This window comes from Micropterus salmoides, unplaced genomic scaffold, assembly GCF_014851395.1.
Source record: "Micropterus salmoides isolate LMB-PRFRI ecotype aquatic unplaced genomic scaffold, ASM1485139v1 Ms_hic_scaffold_726, whole genome shotgun sequence".
NCBI classification, from domain to species: domain Eukaryota; kingdom Metazoa; phylum Chordata; class Actinopteri; order Centrarchiformes; family Centrarchidae; genus Micropterus; species Micropterus salmoides.
The window spans coordinates 1-25,000 of record NW_024044489.1 but is presented as its reverse complement, the minus strand read 5'-3'; the positions used below and the strand labels follow the sequence as shown (position 1 = coordinate 25,000).

At 41.1% G+C, this 25,000-nt stretch overlaps 3 protein-coding genes across 3 annotated transcripts; 2 read left to right on the top strand and 1 right to left on the bottom strand.

Annotated features, from left to right (window-relative positions):
- The first annotated feature begins 2,535 nt into the window (after window positions 1-2,535).
- asip2b (agouti signaling protein, nonagouti homolog (mouse) 2b) lies at window positions 2,536-9,345 on the top strand. The gene is made up of 4 exons (XM_038704857.1): window positions 2,536-2,661; window positions 2,732-2,849; window positions 7,270-7,343; window positions 8,277-9,345. Exons 2-4 carry the CDS (start codon window positions 2,747-2,749, stop codon window positions 8,442-8,444), a joined length of 345 nt encoding a protein of 114 aa, XP_038560785.1. The 5' UTR covers window positions 2,536-2,661; window positions 2,732-2,746; the 3' UTR covers window positions 8,445-9,345.
- A 2,068-nt stretch (window positions 9,346-11,413) lies between these two features.
- LOC119892849 (V-type proton ATPase subunit d 1-like) lies at window positions 11,414-15,769 on the top strand. Its single transcript, XM_038704859.1, has 8 exons — window positions 11,414-11,628; window positions 12,162-12,333; window positions 12,605-12,783; window positions 14,128-14,207; window positions 14,478-14,555; window positions 14,647-14,823; window positions 14,932-15,009; window positions 15,563-15,769. The coding sequence occupies exons 1-8, from the start codon at window positions 11,415-11,417 to the stop codon at window positions 15,737-15,739; spliced, it is 1,155 nt and encodes a 384-aa protein (XP_038560787.1). The 5' UTR covers window position 11,414; the 3' UTR covers window positions 15,740-15,769.
- Window positions 15,770-15,871: 102 nt separating this feature from the next.
- Window positions 15,872-24,988, bottom strand: LOC119892848. Its single transcript, XM_038704858.1, has 13 exons — window positions 24,846-24,988; window positions 24,569-24,756; window positions 24,398-24,490; window positions 24,067-24,271; window positions 23,300-23,487; window positions 22,699-22,796; window positions 22,140-22,324; window positions 21,843-22,042; window positions 21,524-21,692; window positions 21,309-21,418; window positions 21,055-21,180; window positions 16,214-16,340; window positions 15,872-16,100 (listed from the first exon to the last, which is right to left on the bottom strand). Exons 1-13 carry the CDS (start codon window positions 24,889-24,891, stop codon window positions 16,090-16,092), a joined length of 1,746 nt encoding a protein of 581 aa, XP_038560786.1. The 5' UTR covers window positions 24,892-24,988; the 3' UTR covers window positions 15,872-16,089.
- Between the last annotated feature and the right edge of the window lie 12 nt (window positions 24,989-25,000).

The following is a 25,000-nucleotide window of genomic DNA, read 5'->3' as shown; positions in this document are numbered from 1 at the left end:
AATTCTGCTTTTGTGAAATAGCCCTCAGAGACACTGGGAAATGCAGATAAACTGATATAACAAAACCATCTGACTTGGTATGTTTGTAATAAAGGAGAAGCAGGATATTGATATCAAATAAAAATGTGTTGTTCCAGAGGTATTCTGTGGATAATCAATCTTATGATCTTTAGTTCACTGCAAAAGTCTCCATTCTTCTCACATTCCCAAACACACCGAGACAAATATTCACTACTCATGGGATATGTTGATGCTAGGGAATTATTTTATTGGTAGGACTTGTTGGTTAAACAAATAGTTAGATGTTTACAATATTTTGATGCTCTGTCTGTGTGGGACTGTTTTATATTAAATTAATTCTGTACAAGATGGATGTTGGGACACTTTAGTTGTAATCGATTCTTGGAGGAATGGTTTGTGAATCACCATAAATCAGACATCCTCCAGGATGATCTTACATAACTATACTAAAGCATTTCCTCATATTAGACAGTAAACTACTCAATGCAAGAACAAGACTGGTATGTGTTAAAGCCACTTCAGTGTTCCAGCTGGCTAGTTATGTCTACTGACAGGAGATCTTGCATGAAAAGAAAAACAGATTCTTGCAATAAAGTGAGTAATTTTATTATCATCTTTCAAAGGATCCAGAGTGCATAAAATCACCAACTAATAGACTCACCAGGGGATCATCAGATTTTTTTTTTTATTTAGACAAAGGGAACATTTGGACTATTATAGACTTTTCATTTATTTCTTTAAGCACACTCTAAGCCCGCTGAAGGTTCCCCTTATATTGTTAATGATGTCTCCTGTCAGTATGTGGTCAGGCAAAAAATATTAGATGTAATTCAATGAAATCAACAGAGATAGCCATGTTTTAATGGGGGAACCATAATTGGGTGAAGGTCACCAGGTTTTTTAATAAACAAATTTTAATTGGTTTTACTCATAAATCATGAGAGACATATAACAAAATGTCTTACTGAGGTTACTTACAAAGATTTATTGATGCTGCTCATGCAGCTTCCAAAAACATGTGCACCTCCTGTTCTCTGCTCTCCTTAATAACAATAAACAGACAAATCGTCAAATAATCAAGATTAACGTTACATTAGCTAGTCTACATTTGTCAAAGTGGTTTTCCTCAAACACCAATGTTCGAGGAAAACAAACCACCACCATCGATTTTGATGCGTTTCTCAACCTCTTCAGTGAGGTTGGGATCTTTGATCTGCAAGTTGTCATTTGAATAGGTCCCTACATACTCCATAGACTATATACTATGGGTTATAGGCTTTCTACACATTTAAGCCTACATTTTTATGCACTTATCTTGCCTGGTTAGACCCTGTTTAAGGACTGTGTGGGCGTGTGCAGACTATGACATTCAGGCACACATCGTCCAAAACAAGGCCAGCCATGGAAACTGAAGGTAACCATAGCAACAGATGCTTCAAGGTGCAGTGAGTTTACTCGCAGGTAAAACAAATCTGATGAAACTGTAAGTTAAATCTGACTTAAAGCAACTTATCATACTGCTTCCCAACAGTGCCAATGGTCTCATTTGGTTAGAGTGTATCTGAATTGTACACAGTCTTGTTTGTTTGTGCATGTAGGTCTACTTTTATCTGGTGTTGTCTGGTGAGGCACTTCAGCAGAACAGTGTCTGCAAGCGACGAGTTTTGCGTGCTGCAGTAAGCATATTGACTCTTTTCCATTTCCGGTGCCCATCCCTCTCTCCCTCTTCATGGCTCTTTCTCTCTCTCTCTCTCATTCACTGACCCCCAACCGGTGGAGGCAGATGCCACACCCTGAGCCACGGTTCTGCTCGAGGGAACCAAAAGCGCTTTGCATTGTGGGACACAGTAGCCTGGACTGGTCCAATGCACAGTGGAGTTTTTTTGGTTGCCTATAGCCTATACTGCAAGTTTCGCTTTTGTTTGCATACCTACTGTGTACTGGCCTACATTTTGGCCAAATCAGGATGTTGGACTATAGGCCTAATTTTGCTCTGTAGTGATTTTGATTAACTTTTTAGCAAACAGAAATGGCCTATGTCTAGCACTTTGCTGTTAATGTAGCTAGACAGTGTCTTTCTTGTGTCAAATGACTTTAAATAGCCTATTTTAACTATGACTATGTTTGTCTGTATTCATAGGTGAACTTAAGCCAACTAGAGCTCCTGTAGGCTAGGCCTATGGATCGGCCTATGGTATGGACAATATAAACGCTACCTCAAATAAAATTACAAATACAGTTCTTGTGAGTCGCTACTTGAGTGAGTTTAAAAGAAGGCAAGGAAAAACAGAGTTAGCCTAAATAATTGCATTAATGGAAATCAGTAATCTCCTTCATATCAATAATGTTCTCAATAAGTGAAAGGCTGAAAGTAGCCTATAAGGCAGGAACAAGGGTTTGGCCCCAAATGATTAAATCCACCCAGTCCTTTTTAATGTTTTTTTGGCACAAATTAGCCTAATTTCCTTCCTCTGAGACTGATCTGTATCGGTCTGTTGCCAGGGCAGCCGTAGATGCACCAAGCAGTGAGTCGAGCCCGTCATGTGGGGGCGGCGCGTTTCGGTCCTCTTGTCCATCACCGGCTCTACCCAGCCTGAGACAAACCTGAAGGAGCTGAAGTGAGGATTAACAGGAGACGAAGTAAGTGAGTCATCGATTGTATTTATTTATATATTGAGTGTGAGACTGATTTTTACTGTGTCATCAACAGATCATCTTCATCACGATGATCACCGGAAAACACTTGTTGTGCTTCTTTCTGCTTGCCTTCCCGCTGTCCTGGGCAGAGGACACGAAGAAAGACGTAAGGGAGACTGAGAATGATACAGGTGAGGATTCAACCTTTTTTTAATTTATTTTTTTATATTATGTTAATGAGCACTCATAGGCCTATATTTGCTTTTTGTGCAGTGCTGCGACGCTCTAAAAAGCCGTTTAAAGGCTAGACTGTCACCGAAAACGGTGCAGCTTATAGGCCTAATAATAATAATAATAATAATAATAATAATAATGTTTTTTTGTCAAGGCCTACTACATCTTGCCCAAAGTGCTCAACAAAAAATAAAGAAACAAAATGACTCGATAAAACATTATGTGTAGGGCGTGGGTTCTTCATATCCCATAGTGCCCTTATAACATGTATTAGTCATAATTTAGTCTCCTAATTATCCAGAGTATCCACGGGCTTATTTTGCAATGTAGAAAATAAAATATATTTGAAAGGAGGAGAGACAGACTGAGACATTGACATTTATCATGTCAATGTTTATTCATCATTTGTATTTTAAATGATTTCATTAAAACAATAGGCCTAAGCCCTGCGATGGACTGGCGATCTGTCCAGGGTGTACCCCGCCTTTCGCCCGATGTCAGCTGGGATTGGCTCCAGCCTCCCGCGACCCTGTACACAGGATAAGCGGTTGACGATGGATAGATGGCTGGATTAAAACAATTTTTTAAAACAACTCTCATACAATTTGTCCATAGAGCTTTTTACAATCCCCCTCTAATGCAGGCATGTGTGAATCTGATTAATCTTGTCAAACATGAACATGTTGTAGCCTACATATCATCTAAAGTGGGTTCGTCAGCAGATTTTAGCAGAACCGTAGCCTACTATAATAATGATAATTTAAATCACGAAAACATTAAGTATTATGTATTATTGTATTATTTAGTCTTTTAACCAATCGTGCATATTGTAGTAAACCAATGCTTGTATATTTGGTATGATTTTATAATTTTTGAAGCAAAAAGATTTAGAAGCAAATCATTGGACAGCTGATTGATCATCTGACTTTTCTTTGCAGCAAACATTGTTGATGTAGACAAACTTTTAATAGCATCAGACACATGAACCTCCCACTGAAGATCTGTTGTTGATCTCCTGAGGGAAATATCTGACTCTATAGCCTTTAAGAGCTCCACCAGCTAGTCGTTAGCTTTGTCTGTTTGCGCCTATGTTTATCAGAGCTTTTTACTAAAACAAATTTGTGGGACTGAACTAAAACAGTGAGTTTTGCTGCAGTGATAAGTGTAGGTAGGGGTCAGTCAATAGACCGTGCCATCACTGTTATGCTAGGTCAGAGGTACTGTAGACTTGAAACTTCATCCAGAAGAGGTCAAATAAAGCTTGAGGTTGGCATTAAGTCATTAAGCATTTAAGCAAGTGTGATTAAACTTGTGATTTTCTGGTAGGAGCTTTTCAAGATACTTAAAATAAGATTAGGAAGGGTACACAAACACATTCAATGAGGCAGAAACCCAATTCAACTATGAATATTAATACCAAAAATAAACCTTTAGGACATAACCATAGACAGGAGAGTGTTTCATTACAATTTGTTCAGAAGACTAATGGCGGTTCCCCAGAAAAAAGCTGTATTTCAAGTAGTCAAGTAGAGATATCTAAAAAGGGAAACTTGGATGAGGGCTTCAGCTGAACAAAAGTATTTTCTGCAATATAACGTCTAAACATCTGGCCAAAGATTAGTCTCAAGGTGGTGAGCTGGAAGGGAAGGTGCATCAGTCATCAGACGTCGGAGCCAAGAGGGAGGGTTTTTGATTTGTTGCCTTTATGAACTTGTATAAGATCCAGGTTGTAAAATACACATTGTGGTACAAGGACGAGGGTGTTGAAGGTACCAGCAGACAGGAGGTGTGGAACCAAATCATTTTGATTTCCTTTGGAACACTGACAATCCTATAGCTGAGATTTCTATCTGTAAATAATATAACAACGGCAAAACCCTTGGATGTTGCTCCAGCTCCATATGTTTATGTGAGCATACCACACTTCAAAGAAAACATTACACTAAATGATGTCCATCTGTGCAGATGTAGATCTTTCATGTTGAATGTATTTAGTGGAAAAAAGAAACTCACCCCATGTTATGAGCTGCTTAGCACGGTAAAATGTATAAAACAAACCATTGCTTATAGCATTATCCATTTCACATGTATGGCGTTACCTACCTCAATTGTCATGTTATCTGCTGTTAATTATCAAAAAAGCAAATCTATAATTTTGTCTACTTCTGAGTCGCTGGAAAACACCTATTTTCTTCACCTCTTTATATAAGAGAAAACAAATCAAATTTGACCAATGACGATGCTGGATGAAAAGTCAGGATCACCAAACAATTCATACTTTGGGCACTGTGGATATCTGGAATAAATTGCTTGACAATGTCATAGTCATAGTGGTGACCGACCAACTTACATACATTTATGATCCAGAGCCATTCAATTGTAAGTTGTACAGATAGACTTGAACAGTATCATAAAACAATCCCGATTAATCCCGATAAACTAAAGCAGCAGAGCTGTCAATTGTTACCTGGATGTGACCTCCAATCCCCCCCCAAGAGGCTTCAGTATTGGTTTACCCTCACAAGGCTCCACTTTGGCACCTGAGACAGAATGTTTTCATTCACTGCCCAATCTGGGGATAGCACCCTCCCCCTATACAGCCCCAGTGCATGCATTGCTTGTCTCCCTTTGGTATTCAGCAACAACCACTAGGACCAGCTGGGCTTGTGGTTAGAGGGCTCTGTACGTACTCACAACTGGAATTACATCCAGGTAACAGCTATTCCTTTTTTGCACCATTGTGGACGCAATGCCCCTAGTGAAGTTTACCCTCTGGCCTGTCCATCCATCACCTAATAACTCCCGTGGATTGCATCACAAAGCCAGTGAGCGTGCTGCTGCACAGGGATCCCAGAACTGTTCAGACTTCCTGAAAACTATCGCATTCTCCTCATATTAGCAGAATGCGCACACAGGACACAAGGTGTGCAGGTGGGGAAGAAAGGGCGAGCTGGGGAGAAAGCCCAGGCTACCCTAGATCTGAACCCTATCTTTAAGCCGAATGGACGGATTCAGACCCAGTTCCACCTACACCTTGTTGTCACTGACAGACCTACAAGAGGAGCACTCAGACATGGTGCACAGTAAGGCTGCACCTATGATTATTTTTTAATTGATTAATCTCATTATTATTATTTTTTGATTAGTAGATAAATCTTACAACTAATTTATTGATTATTTTATTACTCGATTAATATAATTATTAATTTATCCCCAAAATGTAAATTAGTCAAATTTTCTAGTCACTGTTATGTATTATGCATTCATAATAATAATAGACCATTATTCTCAGATGCCTAGTCAGAAAAATACTGGACATCAAATTCAAACACCCTTTCCCTGAACTGGAGAATCAGTATTTTTACCTAAGTACTTGACTTAAAACTTAAAATAGTTATGACATGGATTTGTTTAATCACTGGATAATGTCCTGTTATATAATCACTGGCAAATGTATTTTCGCATCAGTGTGGGCCAAAGAAAATAAGTGAAATGATTTACAGACTTTAACAACAGTAACAGATTGTAACAACAGTCTGACATGTTAGTTTAAGCCATTTTGTCACTCATACATAGGAGTTAAAGAAAACAGAAACCAGGCGCAGCAATTCATTGCGACGCGCCAATGCACCTTATGCCAATCAACATAAATGATGATGTTAGTGAGTTATAGCACACAGGTCCACTGCTCTCTGGCCAGACACCAGTGCTACAGAAGCTCTAGATCCATCTGATCTAGAGGCTCAAAAGACAGACCCGCAAGGCTGCTAATTTGTAGGTGATTAGTGGTTCTTGAATCACTCTTACTTGCCTTGGGAGACACATCCAGGAGCTGCTGCACCTGGCAAGGCAGGTGCCAGAGTCACACAAACTAATTCATCACAATAAGATGCAGATTCCCAGAGGACAGAGTGAAGAGCTTGGACATCTAAAAAAGCTCAGAGTAGAAGTAGTGCTCCTTCACATTGAAAGTGGCCAGATGAAGTTGCGTGGAAGTTGTGTGGATATCTTATCGTGGTACATCCTGGACACCTCCCTGTGGAAGTATTCCTGGCACATCCAACTGGATGACGACCCGGGACGGGGCAGATCCAGAACACCCACCTGGGATATATAGTCTCTGAATATGTAATATATAATTACTTGTCTTCTAAGGCAAATCCTGCTCACAATCAAGCACTGTAAGAACAAAGAAGCTGTATTGTTGTTTCCCTTTCCCGTGTGTGACAAGAATAGAGGTCCCAAGAGAGCACGGTGAGGTTTTTGTTTGTCTTGGCCAGGAAAACTGAACAGTACAGAGATCATTATAATAAGCAATGTTTATTGAGTGTGTTTTCTAACAGTAAACAATGTATTTTCTATTATTTCCAACCCTAGTTTGGAACCAAGCAAAGACCAGACGACTGTTTGCGAGACGAAAGATTTCTCCACCACAGGAAAGTGAGATTCCTGTAAGTCTTTGTTCTTTTTAAACTGTTTGTCACATAATGCCATTCACAAACTTTTCAGTAAGGCAGGCTTATTAATGCTTGAAATGAAGTGTTTGATTTGTGTTTGAATGTAAATTTTGCGGGAAACAGGCAGCATATGTTTTGTATTTGTTGTTCATGTGTGTGAAGGTTTCTGATATGGCGAGTTCCACAATCCAAATGTTCCCCTTACATTTTTCCTTAAGGGGTTGTTGAATGCAGCATGCTGAATTGGACCTGAGGAGTTGGGTGGAAACTGTCTGTGGGTTTGTCAAGCAACCCCTTTCCCGTTACACACAGTGATTTGGCCGATACTTGACTTTCGATTTTTTGGTCACGTTTCGAGCACATGCCAGAGAAAATAAAACATGAGCTCGCAGATTTGTCTGGTTCCCAGGATCTTTCTCTGTTAGACTATTGAGTCTTAAATTGTAAAGATCAACTGATCATTTGTTTTATGTCCAGACATTTATATTTTCAAATTATTCTTTAAAAAGATGCCTACATGGCATCAAGTGTGATATAACCGCCATATTTTGGGGGGTATGTACCACACAAAGGCCATATGATCAAATTTAAATAATATATGTTAAATCTTAAAAAAACAATAACTTATTTCACCATTCAATTGGGATCAAATGGTTCACACAAAAACAATAAGAAGAGTCACTAAATGGTAAAAGCAAAATTTACAACAACAACTTGACTTTCCTCGGCTGCAAAACGCCACCAGCCCAGGTCCCGCATTCACGGAAAAGTGCATGATATAAGGGGGCAGCCCTAACGTGGCTAGATTATGTAAAATGAGTAGACTGAACTATTACAGTTACTGAAAACTGAAAGGCCGTATGTTGTGTTTGCTGTCACAGAAGAGAAATAACAAGTCCCTGTTCATGAAATGTCACTATGTTTCAGAAATACAAGTCAAACCTTATGACCCCAGCACGTCGCTGCGGACGCCTAATGGAAAGCTGCTCCTCTCATCTGCCGTGCTGTGACCCCTGCGCCTCCTGCCGCTGTCGACTCTTCAACACCATCTGCCACTGCTGGAGGACAAACCCCCTGTGCCTAAAGAGGACATAGAGCACAAACACACACTTGCACAGCCCAGTACCTGGACATGTACATATATATACACAGAGAACACATTGTGTGTGGCACTTCAGTAAAGGAAGGTGCGATGGGAATGTAGGACTGAAGCCTACAATTAAAAATACAAACAGAAATGTTTACAGAATATGTAGGTTTAACAAAGGATGAGTGACATATGCTTTTTCATGTATGCAGACAATCACGTGTGTTGTGCCTCGGGTATTTCCCTCACTATTGCTGCTTTATATATTTTATGCTCTCTTGCCATATTAAACACGTGGGAACCCATCATAATTTACATTGGAACATAAAGGTTTTTTTTAAAACTCACTGCCCTGCAGACAAAATGTGGAAGAAATTCATGTTTTTAGTCATCGACAATTAAAAAGCTTATTTTTCTGTTCCAATGAAAAACATGCCTTGGTGAAGAGATATATATCTCCCAAATGGTGGAATTACCGATTTTTACAAATGTGTGGATTTATGAGTTAAAGTTATTTTATATTTTTGCTATTGAATAAATACATTATAAGCCCCATTATCTTTGTTTAATATTTTCCTTCTTGAGTGAATGTCCTAAAATGCTTAAATAAAGAACTACAAGTCACTTATATGTGAATTTAAGAGGAAACCATGTTTAATTAGGAAAATATGACACACAGGATCAAAACAAAGCAAAAATAATTTGGTTGTTTTGCAGATGTTTACTGGCAGCAATCCTGTGGATAAATGGGAACCTAACCTGCTTTGTATTTTCTTCTGGAGTGATTATGTGGATAGCCGAAAGATAATGAACACTGGGCCTATTTGTAGCGGGGACAAGTGTGTATGTTAGTCTGTGTGAATTCAAAAATAAAGCAGTCAAATAAAGTCTTAAATCCTATCCAGGCAATCTGTGGTCCACGTATTACTTTGTCTGATACACTGTCGCTTCTCTTCTGATGAAAAGTGAATATGAAGAAGGGTGTCTGATAGCAAATTGGCACACGCAATAAAATGTTACAGCAGGTGAAATGTTTTGATTGATTACCATTTTAGATCATAATATGTTCAATGTGTTCTCAAAAGCCATGAAGATAAAGGAGTTGAAGACCGCGAATAGTGTCTTGAACTGAAAAGAGCCTAAACAAGAAGAGTGTATTCAGTAGAGTGAACATTTTGTTGTAACACACCACACAAAATAAAATCTCTCCCTACCTCCCTCTCCCCTCCCAAACAAAGAAGAATTGAATCTTACTCAATTGTCCCTTCTGTCTCCCATGCTTTCAAGATGTCGGTAAAAAAAACAAAAGTGGGTTTCACCTTGTATCATGCCTAATTTTAGTGGATTATAATATATCAGTTATGGAATTAATATGCAGATGCTCTGCTCAAGATGAGACCGAACTTTTCTTTGGATGTCTTTGGTACACAATAAACGCCAAAACAACAGACTGGGTAAACTTTGTTTTTAGCAAAGCCCAATGCAAAGTTTCCCGGCCCACTCAATATGTGCAGTAATGTTTCCCGCTTGGCCCATGTTATTTTTTCCCCTGCAGATTTGCTACAACTCTCATTTGACGGACACCCTTAACTCCATCCTGTCTGTCACGCCCAGTTCTGGCAGTTCATTGTCCCTCTGTGTTCTAGTTTTCTTTTTCTCACCCTGTGTTTTGTTCCAGGCTCCCTCTGCTCTCATTCCCTGTCTACCTCCCCGTGTGTGATTACCTGCCCCGCCTTAATGTGTTCCACCTGTGCCTCATTGGCTCCCTTGTCTTTGTGTATAAATACCCTCTTAGTTTTCACATTAGCTGCCAGATCATCTTGTTTGAAAAATGTCTAGTTGAGGTCCAGCCATTTTCCTCAGCTTAGTGTCCCAGAGTATCTCCGCAGTGTGTTTGATCAGTGAACGTTTAGACTAAGATTCCTGCCTTAGTGTTTTTGGATACCTCTGCCTGTACTTCATCTTGTGCAATAAACCAGTCCAAACCTCTGCTGTGTGCCTGACACTATCCCTAATCTTAACCAGCCTAACCAACGGAGGAAACAACTAATAGCCAATCAGAGGTAGAGTTGTTGAAAATCTTGTGGAGAAAAATATAACACAGATTTTAAAATTGATTTTTTTCGGCTCGAGGAAACTTTTACAAATATGACACGTCGATGGATCAAAAATTCGTAATGGAAAGATAGATAATTCCTTTTGTTTGCAGTTTGAGGTGTCCTGCCAAAAGTTTTAAAAAAGTCTCTTTTCTAATGGTGCTTATGGGGAAAATGGTTTTGGTGGGCAGGGAAAATTTTGCTGCAAAACCGCAAATGGCAACTGGGCAAAATTGGAAGCAAGGTCTTATTATATATCTATGGCATATAGTCATAAATGTGCACAAAAGTGTTAGTCTGGTGGGTCCAGTAGTATGCAAGATTAGCTGCGGAACGCTACACACATACACACACATGACAAACATACATTTCAGCAATGTGCAACCCTTAAAAGATCTGATACCCTATGAGCCCACAGGAGCTGAAAACAAGTACTGTGTCTGATTATTTCAGACTAAGCTTAAATCAAAAACAGTCATGCATGTAGAGAGGAAGACATGGTCAGGTCAGCAATGGTGTAATATAAATTTGTCTGCAAGGAACATAATAAACCACATGATCCATCTTCTTCTGCCTTGACACAAATTCATTCCCACGCATGCAAAAAATGTACATACATTGTATGCTTCCTTCCTTTTTCTTCTGAGTGATGTCCAGCCAAAGAGCACTATGATTTACATACTTACACTGTTTTAAAAAAAGACAACTTTCTCTTTCTGGGTACAGAGCAAAGAGTAGAGATACCCCCCCTCAAAAAAAAAAAGAGTAATTAGCTGTATAGCCAGCCTGAATGTACTTGAGAGCAGGAACTGAGACAGTGAACACTTTTAGAGCAGCTATGGAATTTCTTGGTGTCAAAGAGGAAGGGAAAAAACTGCATGAATGTTAGTCAGAGAGGGAATGATACAGAAGTTAGACACACATTTGCACTGCACTTTAACGGCAGCCAGGCTTGCTGATAGTTCATTTGGCATCATGGCAGAGCTCAGTTTCAATGTGGATCATGGCTATCTGGAGGGTCTGGTTCGAGGAATGAAGGCCGGGATTCTGACCTGCGGTGACTATCACAATCTGGCCCAGTGTGACTCACTTGAGGGTAAGAATATTGTGTAATGCTGTGAATACAGCCATCCCAGAAAGGTATCTTACCTGCAGCTATACCTCTTTTAAAATTCTTGGGCATGTCTGCGTGTGTCTTCACCCTCTACCCCATTTTTTCAGAATTTTCTTTCCAGTTACCAGGTATTCCAATGCAATGTTGTGTAAGGGTTAAGCAGAGTATAAATTTTCAGAATTGTTCACACACTCCCACTCACCAGTTGTGTTAGTTTGTTGACAGTGTGGCAAATAGTTCTTGGAAAGAATCTTCGACACAATTCATGATTCTCAAAACAGGCTCAAAAATTGCATAATGTTATCATACACCATATGTGTTTGTATATAATCTGACAGTTAGTCATATCAGCTGTAACGTGTTTAACAAGTTGGTCAAAAGTGAGAAATACCCACGTGTTAATACTGTATTATGATTCACCCCTTCCTGTTTTTATTGTAACGGCAACCTAACAAAAAGAGACTGTGGAAAAAGAGGAGTTGAGTTCAAAACCCTTAGGCAATGTCTTTCCTCAGACATGAAACTACACCTGCAGAGCACAGACTACGGAAAGCTGCTGTCCTCATCTGAAGAGGACCTGACTGTGTCTTTGGTGGACAGCAAACTGAGGCAGAACCTGGTGACTGAATTCAGCTGCCTTCGCTCCAACGCCCTGCCTCCACTATCAGCCTTCCTTGACTATATAACGTATGCTATGACACTACATGCAGTAAATTTTAATCTCCAAAAGAAAACTTTGGTTGAGGAGCTTTATAATTTTTCTCTCTAGTGTAATGTACTCCATTACTTTCAAAGATAACTAATTTTACTAATTACTGTATGCACTCCCAGTTTAATAGTTTCTCGAAATAAATGCATATTTGTAGGGAAATACGTACTCATTAAGAGGGACGTAATATAACATGTCATGCAAATAAATAATATAGATCCATTTACTCTGTTCTCTGTGTTGCCATAGCTACAGCTACATGATCGACAATGTGGTGATGTTGATTACCGGGGCCCTGAAACAGAGAGACGTGGCAGAGCTCCTCCCGCGGTGTCACCCACTGGGAGCTTTTGACCAAATGGCAGCTGTGGGCATCGCTCATACCCCGACTGAGCTCTACTCAGCCATCCTGGTGGACACACCACTAGGTGGATTAATCAAATATGCTATGTTTGACTTACAAAGCTGAACTTTAATTTACTAAAACCCTTTCAGTCACAGAGTCACTAGAGATAATTAACCATCACCAGTGTACAGAGGAAATGGAAGATCTGAAGCATGGAAACCCATTTCCATGGAGTTATTTTAGTACCAGCACAAATTGAATCTGAATTTAATAGTTTTAAATTTCAAATGTTCAAACTAAATATTGTATGCTAAATATACACTTCCATATATAATACAATCTAATGGTTTGAAATTGAATTTGACTTGTATTGCTTTCAACTTGTATTATTTCAATTTCAGTTTGGAATTCAGGTTTCCTGACAAAAGTTATACTGTATTTGTATGTGTGATCTAGGCAGTCTTACTGCTCCTTTTGTTGCTGAGAAAAATGGCAGTTTGACTGCTTTTTGCACATTATGTCCTAACTCTTGATCGCTGACACACACACAGAGATATCACGTGATACCAACATTTTTATACTATTATATATATACTACAAGCCTTTTTAGAAGCGGGAACCAAACATCAGACATCTTATAAAGTTAAAACAAAACATTCATTTTGGACCAATAAAAAAAAAACATTTGCCGCACCTTTCCAAAAGCTCTGTGGATGTGTTCGTTTTTATTTTCTTATTATTGATCTACATAAAAATATTATCATTTAAACCTGTAAATTTAGATTCAGTTTGTGCCGGCACTAAAATAACTCCATACACTTACACTTAAAAAAGACAAAACACGAAACATGAAGATTTTAACTTAATATAAATCAAATTTTTGACTTGAAATTATTTTGCTTGTCTTGTGATTCAAAAAACTGTATAGTCACAGGTTTAGTAAGTAAACCTGTAAACATGCTAGCCAGCCGGCTTAGCGCTAGTAAGTCATATTAGCCTTCCAAGCTTCTTTATTTCTGTCCTAGGCTATTAACTCCCCTGCTCGTATTTTGTTCAGAGGATTGTACCCCATTTCAGTAAAGAGTAACTGAAAGAGGAAAAACACTCTCCAAGCTAGCTGTCAGTCAGAAACACAGCTAATAAGCTATGACTTTTACTCTCTCTGGTTCTCATTCAATGGTGCGAATTCATTGATCAGAATTCACTAATGTTGAACTCAGTGAGTGAAACCACCAAACAAACGCTATTATTCCATCAGAAATTCGTTTAAAAGCTGGTGTGACCTGGACTTTTTTAGTAAGTCAGAACTTTGTCCCACCATAAGTATTTTATTCATATAATTTATTTTTAAGTTCTGTAAGATAAAAAGTGATATGTGACACAGACCAATGTTCAAACTGATGCCCACTGTGTTGTTGTGTTATAGCTCAGTTTTTCCAGGATGCTGTATCTGAGTCCAACCTGGATGAGATGGAAGCAGAAATCCTTAGGAACAAACTGTATAAGGTGACTTAAGGGTGACATAAGACTTGAATGACTACTATAACTTACCATGAATGGTATTCATGTATGTTGTGTGTGTGCGCGCGCGTGTGTGTGAGAGAGTGTGTGTGTAGATTCTGGACAGTATGGTTTACTACTGTGTCATGTAACATGTTTAACAACTCCAGATGACATTTTACACATGTTGTACACAATGGTCTTTGGTTGAAGTCATGGTTTTAACCCATGTTATATCAGCAGACACTTCTGACCTTTATGTTGTTTCCTTCACAGGCATATTTAGAGTCTTTCCACTCTTTCTGCAAGAACATTGGTGGTGCCACAAAAGATGTAATGTGTCCTGTCCTGGAGGTACTGTAACAATTTCCAATGAATGGGCTGGAGTTGTTGAAGTTTCATGTTCTGTAAAACGTTTTGCTGAAAATGTGTGTGTGTTCTGCAGTTTGAGGCAGACAGGCGGGCCTTCATCATCACAGTGAACTCCTTCGGGACAGATCTCAGCAGTGCAGACAGGAGTGCACTGTATCCATCTTGTGGCAAACTTTACCCTGAAGGGCTGCGACTGCTGGCCAAGGCAGACGACCACGAGCAGGTCAAAGCTGTGGCCGACTGTTACCCAGTGAGTCTGAACTCATCTCCAAAGACTCTTTACTGAGAGCTGTTGGGTTGTTACTGCTGTTAACTTAAGTCAGACATTTGGTTAACTTAAACCTAAACCTTTCTGCAGGTGTACAAAATAATTTTTGATGACCCTGAGCCAGGATCAGATTTTAAGACTCTGGAGGACAGATTCTTTGAACAAGAGGTAATATAACTTACATGTTCTTCAGTAACAGTGTAGTGTTCTTTAAACTGATGAGGCCTTCAGATGATTTCTGTTAAACCTTTCAAGTAGAAAAAATATTTGGACCAAGCACGACATTTCACACTTCTGCTTTTCAAGTGTGGGAATTCAATTTTGCAACAAGTACTCTGGCAAATCGACATGTGGGTGGATTTTTTACCCCTTCATTTTTGCTAAGTTGAAACACAATGGGGCTCGTGATGGAGGTGGGTAAGAGACAGGCCTTTGGGTGTGGCAGACTTTTATTTCCACTGCGACACATCACCAATGTGTCCCTGAGCGAGACACTTAACCTCTAGTTGCTCCAGAGGCATGCAACCTGTCATATATAGCAATTGTAAAATCGCTTTAGATAAAAGTGTCAGCTAAATGAATAAATGTAAATGAATGTAATGAAAGCTGCAACCAGGAAAATAATATTCTCAACTTAATTCTTGTATATCTTAATTGTACATAAACCTGTCTTTCTATATTGTCTGAGCAGCTTCAACTCTCCTCCTTTATGTTTTCTCAGGTGAAGCTGAACACACTTGCACTCCTGCAGCAATTCCACTTCGGAGTATTTTACTCCTACATCAAACTGAAGGAGCAGGAGAGTCGCAACATTGTCTGGATCTCTGAGTGTGTCACACAGAGACAGAAGTCCAAGATACACAACTACATACCCATCTTCCAGGGAACAAATAAATGAGCAATAAAGAGAAATACATACATGTAAAAATATGTTGATTTCTTTATGATCTATGTTTGGTTGTGAGGATTAGTTAATGTGGTTGCACTAAAGTCAGTCAAATATACAGTAAAATTCAAAAATGAGGCCTCTACTCGCTATAGTTAGTATGTTCACATTCACATTACTGGCACAATATCTGCATGTCTAAACAGGAATAAAATGTACATTACAGGTTGTATAATAATGTGTAACTATACAATGTAGTACTGTATTTTACAAAACATAAGTATATTAGTAATGTAGCACAAACAGTGGTATAAAAGTGTCAAAAATCGCCCATCTTTGCTCTTCCTTAACTTGTCCTTCCTTTATACTTTCACTGAAATAAAAAAGAAAAACAACAATAATTTAAAACATCTGGCACATCATATCAGCACCATACTGTGGATCAGACACAGCATGACATATGTCTTGGTTGTATAATGGTCTTACAGCACTGAACAGGGACCTCCAGAGGTATGTAGTTCTGCTGGCATAGATGAACAAAAGCAGATGTCAATCTGCAGGGGGCTCTGGAGGAGCTCAACTCACACACCGACAAGAACTGACCGGGATCCACCTGGCGACACAGACAGAAATATGAAGTTTCACACTGAGCTGCTGCAGAGAGTCCTGAGTTCAATTTCCTTTCCTTAATTCCATGGTCATGTCAGTCAGCCCTATAGTCCAACAATTTGCTTTTCACCAAACTTAAGTAACAGTTTAATATACCTATTTTAGATGGAAGAATGCACACTTATTTTGCAGTAACCTATTTCTAGTTAATAATTATTAGAGCTGGGTACATTAATGCGTTATTATCACGTTAACGCATTAATTAATTAACGCCGACAATTTGCCTATATTATAGGCTACATAACTTTACCTTATAGGCCTACATCTAGTTCCCTTTCAAGGGAACTCGCTATGCATCGATAACGCTTTGGGAACGCCCCCAGCGTGAATGCGTCTGAAGCATCTATGTCAACTAGCCCAATGGAAGGAATGAACGTCACAGGCAGGTGACTTCATGACCAGGAAGAGATAAAAGCGCATTCGGTGCAAGCTGGTGTCGTGCCGAAAAGTGATCGTCTGCCAAAAACTGATGTTTGGTAGGCCTATGTGTAATATCTTTGTTTATATTTGGAAAACGGGCTGTAGCCTAATTAACATGACTTACTGCCAACTTGCAATTATCCTTGTGACTCTGCATTATTTTACTTGCTGTGTTGGCCTCCCAACCAATCCATTCATTTTACCTGTTATAATACCTTTAAATGGCCAATACAACTCTTAAAATGCAGTATTTCACTTGCCAGAAAATGATTGAAGCCTTTTGTTATTGACTGAGAGGTTATTTCTGCCCTGAAATTAGTTGATTTCATTCAGAAGAGTTATATTTGACAGATTATAGCTCATCTGGTACTTTTTTACCTCTTAAAATACCTTTAAATGGCCAATACAACCCAAAAAATGCAGTAGGCTATTTCACTTGCCAGAAAGCGATTGAAGAAACTGGGCAATACAGCTCCAGCAGACGGCAATCAGTTTTCACACTTTCGACACTGGCATTAGCTTCTGTTGCCTCAGCAAGCAATCTGTGTACTACTGTCCTGTCTATTTATTGTTGTCTGTTACTATTGGAAAAGTATTTATTATGGCGAAACAAATGTACAAGCAGTGTGCTTCTCCCTGCCCACGTTATTTAACGGGTGGTGATACACACGAGCTTTGTGTCATTTCTTTGAGTGGAGCATGCGGTTTCAGCCTTTGAGGGGGCTGAATGCCGGCATTGCGAGATGTTACCGCTTCGCGTGCTTCGCTCCCGCCTGTCACTATTCGATGAGAGTGGCCAGGCTCGCGATCCTCAGGGTGCAGGACCTGCTGTTGCTGAGGAAACACGGAGAATGCATTCCTGGGGATCGCAAAAGGATCTTTCAGAGGGGTTGGAGACGGGTCCGAGGGCCTTTTCTCCTTCCTTACCTGAAAGATCCAGTGCTCTCCCCCCAGTATCGGAAGCCCGCTCTGCAGCTTCTTCTGCCCGGGGAGAGAGCTCGCCTATGCTTCAGTGCACTTTCTCCGAGGAGGTTGACAGGAGTGAGGGGGTTGGGCCTGATGAAGTTCGCGAACTTCGTCGGGCCACAGATCTGTTTCTTAGGGCTACAAAGGAGACCGCTAGAGCAATTGGGCAGTCTATGGCAGCCCTTGTAGCCACTGAGAGGCATTTATGGTTGAACCTCGCTGAAATTAGAGAGAAAGATAAATCGTTTCTTCTTGATGCTCCAGTTGATCCTTCTGGTCTCTTCGGCGATGCAGTAGACGCGGCTGTCGACAGATTCCAGGAGGCTAAGAAACATTCTGAGGCATTAAAAAAATTTCTCCCTCGCCGTGTCCAGCCCCCTGGGACTGCTGAGTGTGAGCAGTCCCAGCCGTCAGGCTCCTCATATTGTGTGCAACAGAAGGAGAGTGTTGCGTCAGGCGCAATGTCGACATTGCGTCAGACATGAACTCTCTGAGGGGGGTTCAAAAGCAGTCAGTTCGGGTAGAGTGCCTCACTTACACCAGAGGCCAGCCTCGAGAGGCTGGTTCCCTTAGTAGATTTTCTGTCAGAATGGAAAAAACTTCCAAATATATCTCAGTGGATCCTGCATATAATAGAGAAAGGATACAGAATCCAGTTTGGTTCTCGTCCTCCTCGATTCAATGGGGTGTTGCTGAATGAAGCAAGAGGTAAAGGCCCTGTTAGTGAAGGAAGCTACAGAATAGGTGTACTCACCCGACCGAGAGTCGGGTTTTTACAGCCGTTATTTCATTGTTCCAAAGAAGGATGGAGGGTTATGTCCCATTTTAGATCTTCGTCTGTTGAATCGTTCAGTACAGAAACTCAAGTTCAAGATGCTAACACTCAAACAGATCGTGACTAAAATCAGATCCGAGGACTGGCTTGTCACGATAGATCTGAAAGATGCTTACTTCCATGTCTCCATCCTCCCTCAGCACAGGAGGTTCCTGAGGTTTTCTTTCGGGGGCAAAGAATTCCTGTATCGGGTACTTCCTTTCGGTCTAGCTTTATCACCCCGCATGTTCAAGAAATGCGTAGATGCAGCTCTGGCCGCGCTCAGGCTGCAGGGCATACGTATTCTGAACTACATAGATGACTGGCTGATTCTAGCGGAGTCAGAACAGTTAGCGGTTCGGCATTGAGATGTCGTCTTCGCTCATATGCAAAGATTGGGGTTAAGGCTCAATGCCAAGAAGAGATCGAGTTGCGATCTCGACAGATGCTTCCCTCACCGGCTGGGGAGCGGTAATGGAAGGCCTCTCGGCACAGGGTCTGTGGAGGAGTCACCATCTCTCTTGGCACATAAATTGCCTGGAGATGATGGCTGTTTTCAATGCATTCAGACATTTCAGAATAAAGGAGCAGACATCCTGTCGAGGCAGGAGCTGAGGCCAGGGGACTGGAGACTCCACCCTGAGGCGGTGGGGCAAATATGGGAATTTTATGGCCAGGCAGAAGTGGATCTGTTCGTGTCATTTTTCTGTTAGCTTTTCCGTCCCTCAAAAGAGTCGGAGACCTTCAGGTCCTTTTGGTTTCTCCCACTTGCCTTGAGTTTGCATTGTATTGTGCTGCAGGCATTCTGTCCTCCTCCATTTACCTCTTCGGACCAGGAAAAGCTGAACCTTTTGGTTCATTGGACTTCTCCATGGAGGAAGTCTGATCAATTATTTGTCTGCTTTGGTTCACCAAAAAAAAGCTAAGCAGACAGTTAGTAAGTGGATAGTTGAGGCTATTTCTCTTGCTTACGAGTCCTCTGACCGGCCGTGCCCTTTGGTGGTCAGCTTATTACACTAAGAGTATGGCGGCCTCTAAAGCCTTATTATCTGGGGTTTCTCTTCAAGACGTTTGTGATGCAGCAGGCTGGTCCTCACCGCTCACATTTGTCAGGTTTTATAGCCTGGAACTGGATGCTGCCCCAGGGTCTATGGTACTCAGTGCTTAGTGGGTTTTTGACAACAGGCTCACACTCAGGCATTTGAAATGATGGCGTTTTGGGTATTCTCAGGTTACGACCGTAACCATAGTTCCCTGAGAGAGGGAACGAGACTATGCGTCGCCCTGCCATACTTCCTGCATCCCTGTAATCGGCTTGCTTCAGCAAATTTCGAAGCTAATGCCAGCTTGCACCGGATGCGCTTTTATCTCTTCCTGGTCATGACGTCACCCGCCTGTGACGTTCATTCCTTCCATAGGACTAGTTGACATAGATGCTTCAGATGCATTCACGCTGGGGGCGTTCCCAAATCGTTATCGACGCATAGCGAGTTCCCTTTCTCAGGGAACTATGGTTACAGTCGTAACCTGAGACGTTTTGTGGGGATGCTATGCCATGTGAATTCCCTCCTGATGATGTCCTATTTAGTAAACAGTAATCGATTCTGGAAAGTCACAAACAGCGAGGATCAGTCTCTCTTCCAATGATTTGTGCTGCAAAAAGATAGTTCAATTTCAGCAGCGAGCGGGCGTGTGTGTGAGGCGAGCACAACCGCGTCAGCCCCCTACAACGGGAACGGCCGCTTTTCGCTACTGTGCTTGACCACACACGACACTTGCTACTGAGCATAGACTGTTTATGCTGCTCCCTGATAAAAGAATAATGTTTCTGCTGATACCTGTTCAGAAACACCCCCCCCCCCCCCCCCCCCCCCAAGAAAACTGGACTGTGATGGTAACTTGTTTTAACAAGCTATAAAAGGTAATGCCCTGACAGTAGCAAATAGCTTTGGTTTTATATTTGATTTTATTACATTAAAGTTTAAGTTGAGATTTACAAGAAATATTTTATTGTTACTGTGTAAAGGGAATACTGCTGGTAAAAAGCACATTATTACACTACTTTAGAACTCATTATTTAATTTTGGGCATAACAATTCAATTAATCGCAAGAAAATCATGCGATTAATTGCGATTAAAAATTTTAATCGTTGCCCAGCACTAATAATTAGGCCTACATTTGTATATTTTTCATAGACCAGTTTTTTTGCGTCATCCAGCAAATGAGTGTATTCGTAAGTGTATGAATGTATCTTCTTCATCTATGTCTAAGGTCTTGTTAGTTTTCCCCCTGTGGACTCTTTTAATCATGTCCAACTGATGAATTTCTTATCTTGGCCATGAAATCCGAGAAAGGTTAGGAGAGGTCAGGACGCTCTTTTCCCACTGTCTTATTCCCCCATGTGACCAGACATTGATGGAGCGCATGAGCCACGTAATGGGTTTTTTTCTTACTCACCACCCTGAAACAAGAACTCAGCGGAGAATCGGGAGACGAGAACATAAAGTGGCAGCTCACAGGGCTTGAGGCTGGTTTAGGAGAGTGCTCTGTTACACCTGGCGGTTTAATACAGTCCGGTTTCATCTGAAGACATGGGCAAATGATCAAACTGCAGGTGAGAACTGGATACTTTTATATCAACAAACCTCCACCAAAATTCATGTGCAGTCATAACGGACAAGAATTTAGGATTTGTTTCTTACTTGTCCTACCTGCCAACTGTAGAAGAAACTGTTTAGGTTTTCAGCTTGAGATCCGTCAGGCAAAGGAAAATCATTCCCTGCCTCATTGTCATTAGTCCCTAACAGACCAGTGGACGTGCCTGTGTAGATAAAAACATGTTTTATGACATGTCTTTTAAAATAAATAACAAATCCAACTATGGATTTGTTTATCCCTAGTCTTACTGAATGTTACGTTTTCCTACCATGCAACCATCCATCAAGAGCGAAACTGCACACCTCAAGCAACAGGTCACATGAAACTGACGCTCCATTCTGACTGGACACCTGCACAATGTTTGACGCGCTTCTGACAGCCACTCCATAGTCAGTTTGAAATGTGTGCGTTACAGCGTTGTTGCAGCTGGCCTTCACCTAGACAAACCGAGACAAACTTTTACTTTATTTTTTCCAGACACGTTGAAAGAAGCCTGTCTGCTGCTGGGTTCATTTTGTTTTCTGACTAGACTGCTGGAACAGTCCACTCTCTTAGTTCATGTTTTTGGCACCATCATGAACACATACCTGTCCATTGTGCTGAATGTTGATGGTGTTGTTATTCATTCCTATTAGAAGGAGGTTGTGTGAGTCAGACCTGAGCACCAACGTGAATAACGGGTCAGCGCTGATGTCTTGAGCAAGCAGCAGCGGACAGGAGCTCGGGAGCTCATACAGGTGACCGTCAAATGTCACTACAAACTGATCCGCCACCAGCAGAGCTTGGTCTTATGGAGAGAAACAGAATGAGAAAGACATTTGATTAAGTCCTCCATTAAAGTTGCATCATGAGTATGCTGCGGAAAAACCTCGAGCTAGTCTTACGTATAAATGGGCTGTCCATGATCTTCCTTTTGAGGTGGTAGAGCTCAGCTATGGGTCTAACGGAGACGAGGGTTTGCAGGGGCCTCAGGAGCCACTCCTCCAGAAGGATCTCCACCAGTCCAGCCTCGGACACCCTGGACCAGTGAAGCAGTGGCAGCGGCACTGATGCAATCACTGAGCACTCACTGGAAAAACCAAGAACGCTCTCTTCTTAAATATCTTACTGGAATGTAGAACTTTAAAACTATATGTTTTTATAGCTTGTTGTTGATTTGCAAGCAGCTAGGTTAAAACTGGCCTATAATTAGTTCAGTAACTTTTATTGATTATGATTATGTCTCAAAGCTTAGTTAGGATCTGCTTCAAACTGAAATAAAGTCACTGAAATACTGTTGAGACAGTTATATGAAAACTAGACATTAAAAACACGTTCACGGGAGGGATGGGCATACTGTAACATAATAAAAAGTATGTCCTTTCTCTGACCCATTTATATAGTTTTATAAAAGGAATTACATAGAGAGCCTTTCTTCATGTAGGCCTCAGACATGTGCAGTACCTGGGGGAGAATTTGTAGACAGAGGCCAGTTGTTTCCTGACTCCAGACAGAGCCATTGCCAGCCTGGTCTCCACCCAGTGGTAGGTATGCTGACCTGCCTGATTCACACAGAACACCAACCAGAAACACATATTATAGAGCGTGTTTACAGGCATATTTGCCTACTGATTTTTATCATATTTGCGATAGATGGAACAAGACAAACCTGGATACTAACATTCCTGTAAATGTTTCCAACATAATTGCCCTGGCACCACTTGTTTGTCTTTAAATAATTTTACTATAGACTTTATAGAGTTTCCTCAACATTACTGGATCCAGCCTCTCCCTCTATTCTGCAATACCAAAGTCAGCCTTTCACTTTTATTTCAGCATGTAGATGCTGATCATCATATTTTATGTTTTACTGACTGATAATTAAGTATCCTGAAGTCATCCACGTTTTTGAAACCAGGATGTTTACATTGATACTAGGATACTCCAAACACCTAATCGTACCTGGGATAAAGATGTGTAAATAGACACACTTACAAAGTGCTTTAAATAAGCCAAAGAGAAATGACACAAAACTAGAAAAGGCACCAGTGTGTAGCTTTCTCACCACTTCCAGGGCGACGCTGAGTGTGGTGACACTGGCCTGAACCAGCGGCCTCAGCTGAGGATTATCCAACAGCACAGGTAGAACCTCCACCAGCCCGTCAGTCCACAATGAAACAGCCTCCCTCCACAACGCCTCTGGCCTCTGGCCCTTCACATCCTGGTACACACCTGCCAGAGTAGCAAGGGGCCCTGAGGAAGTACAACCCAGTGTCAGGGTTTGTTTTTTCACACTTCATGCATGAAGATGGCTACATAGCAGCAACAGAATTTCTCACACTGAAGTTATGAGAAACAAAACAGCAACACAAAGATTCTATCATAAATAATGATGTGAGAGAGAAGAGAGAGATTTTCAGGCTTCAGATAATGAAGTAAAGGAAGACAGGGTTAGCTTGTGAAGTTTCTTGAATAAATTAGATTTCTGCCTGTGAGAAAAGGCAGGGGCTGACTGTACCGCACTTACCCAAAAACTAAAGAGCATGTCTGTAAATTTACCGTTTGCACAGTACGCCATTCTGTCATTGTAGCCCATGCGCATGTAGTCTGTACCTTAAACAAAATCCCATCTTGGGACAATATAGGTTAAATGGTTATTTGAACTAAAAGTACCACAATATTTTTTTTAAGATATGACAAATAAAGATGTTGGCCAAACATGACAGCAGCAGAAGATACTATCTTCTGTCTCTGCTCTCTCATTCTCATCCAGTTTCCACAATTTTCATTAGTTTTGCCATTCAAGGCAGCAGCTGATATGACTGAACTCACTCCTCATTTCCTGTTGTCCCAGCAGGGAGGCGTGCTGCAGCAGGCCAAGAAAGCGAGGCAGGCTGCCTGTCACAATGCAACGCAGGGGGCTGTTCTGCCACAGCGCCAACAAACCCCTGTCTCTGTGCCCCAGCAGAGCCTCCACTCGCTGGGAAACATGAAGGGGCACAAAGCTCAGCTCCTGGAGCAACTCACTGTCTCTGGACTGCAGAGAGAATGTTGTGGAGAGAAGCAGTCGCCACATTAAATACTGCATGTAAACCTTGAAATAAAGCATGGACTATTACGTGCATTTGTTTATGTGAAGTGTGCTATAGTAGTTTGTGTGTACCTGTCGTTTGAATTCAACAAGGAGATGCGGAAATGTCTTGATTCTCTCCCACAGCTTATTCCGAAATTGAGAACATAAATATTGAATACGTGCCTGCGAAAACAACAGCATACATTGTTTCAAAGTGTATTTTAGTAAAACGTTCTACTACTTTCTGGCTACTGGTGATACCTCGACTGCAGTTAGACTTTCCAAACAGCCATTTGCTCTCAGAATCAGCCTCTGATTGGCAGATCCCACTGACACGCTGCCTAGAGTTTCAGGCTTGCTTCTGCCGTCTCTTTTCTGCACATCCAGCATCAAAGTGTGATTTGTTCCCACACATGCCACTATGGCGATGTCCTCGTTCAGACCTGGACCTGGACATAAACATATGGAATTCTTCATGATGATAGTTTGAATATTTTTGTAATTTTTGAAAGTTTTGCAGAGATGATTCTGTATTTACCGCTCATATGACCTGCTGTGACCTGAAGACATCGTCCCTCTGCCATCCCGTTCAGCCAGATCGTCTCCCTGCGGTCCAGTCTGGCTTGCACCTGAAGGCCAGACCCCCGGGGCCAAGACAGGGCACTGCCCCCCACCTCCACACTCCAATTTCCC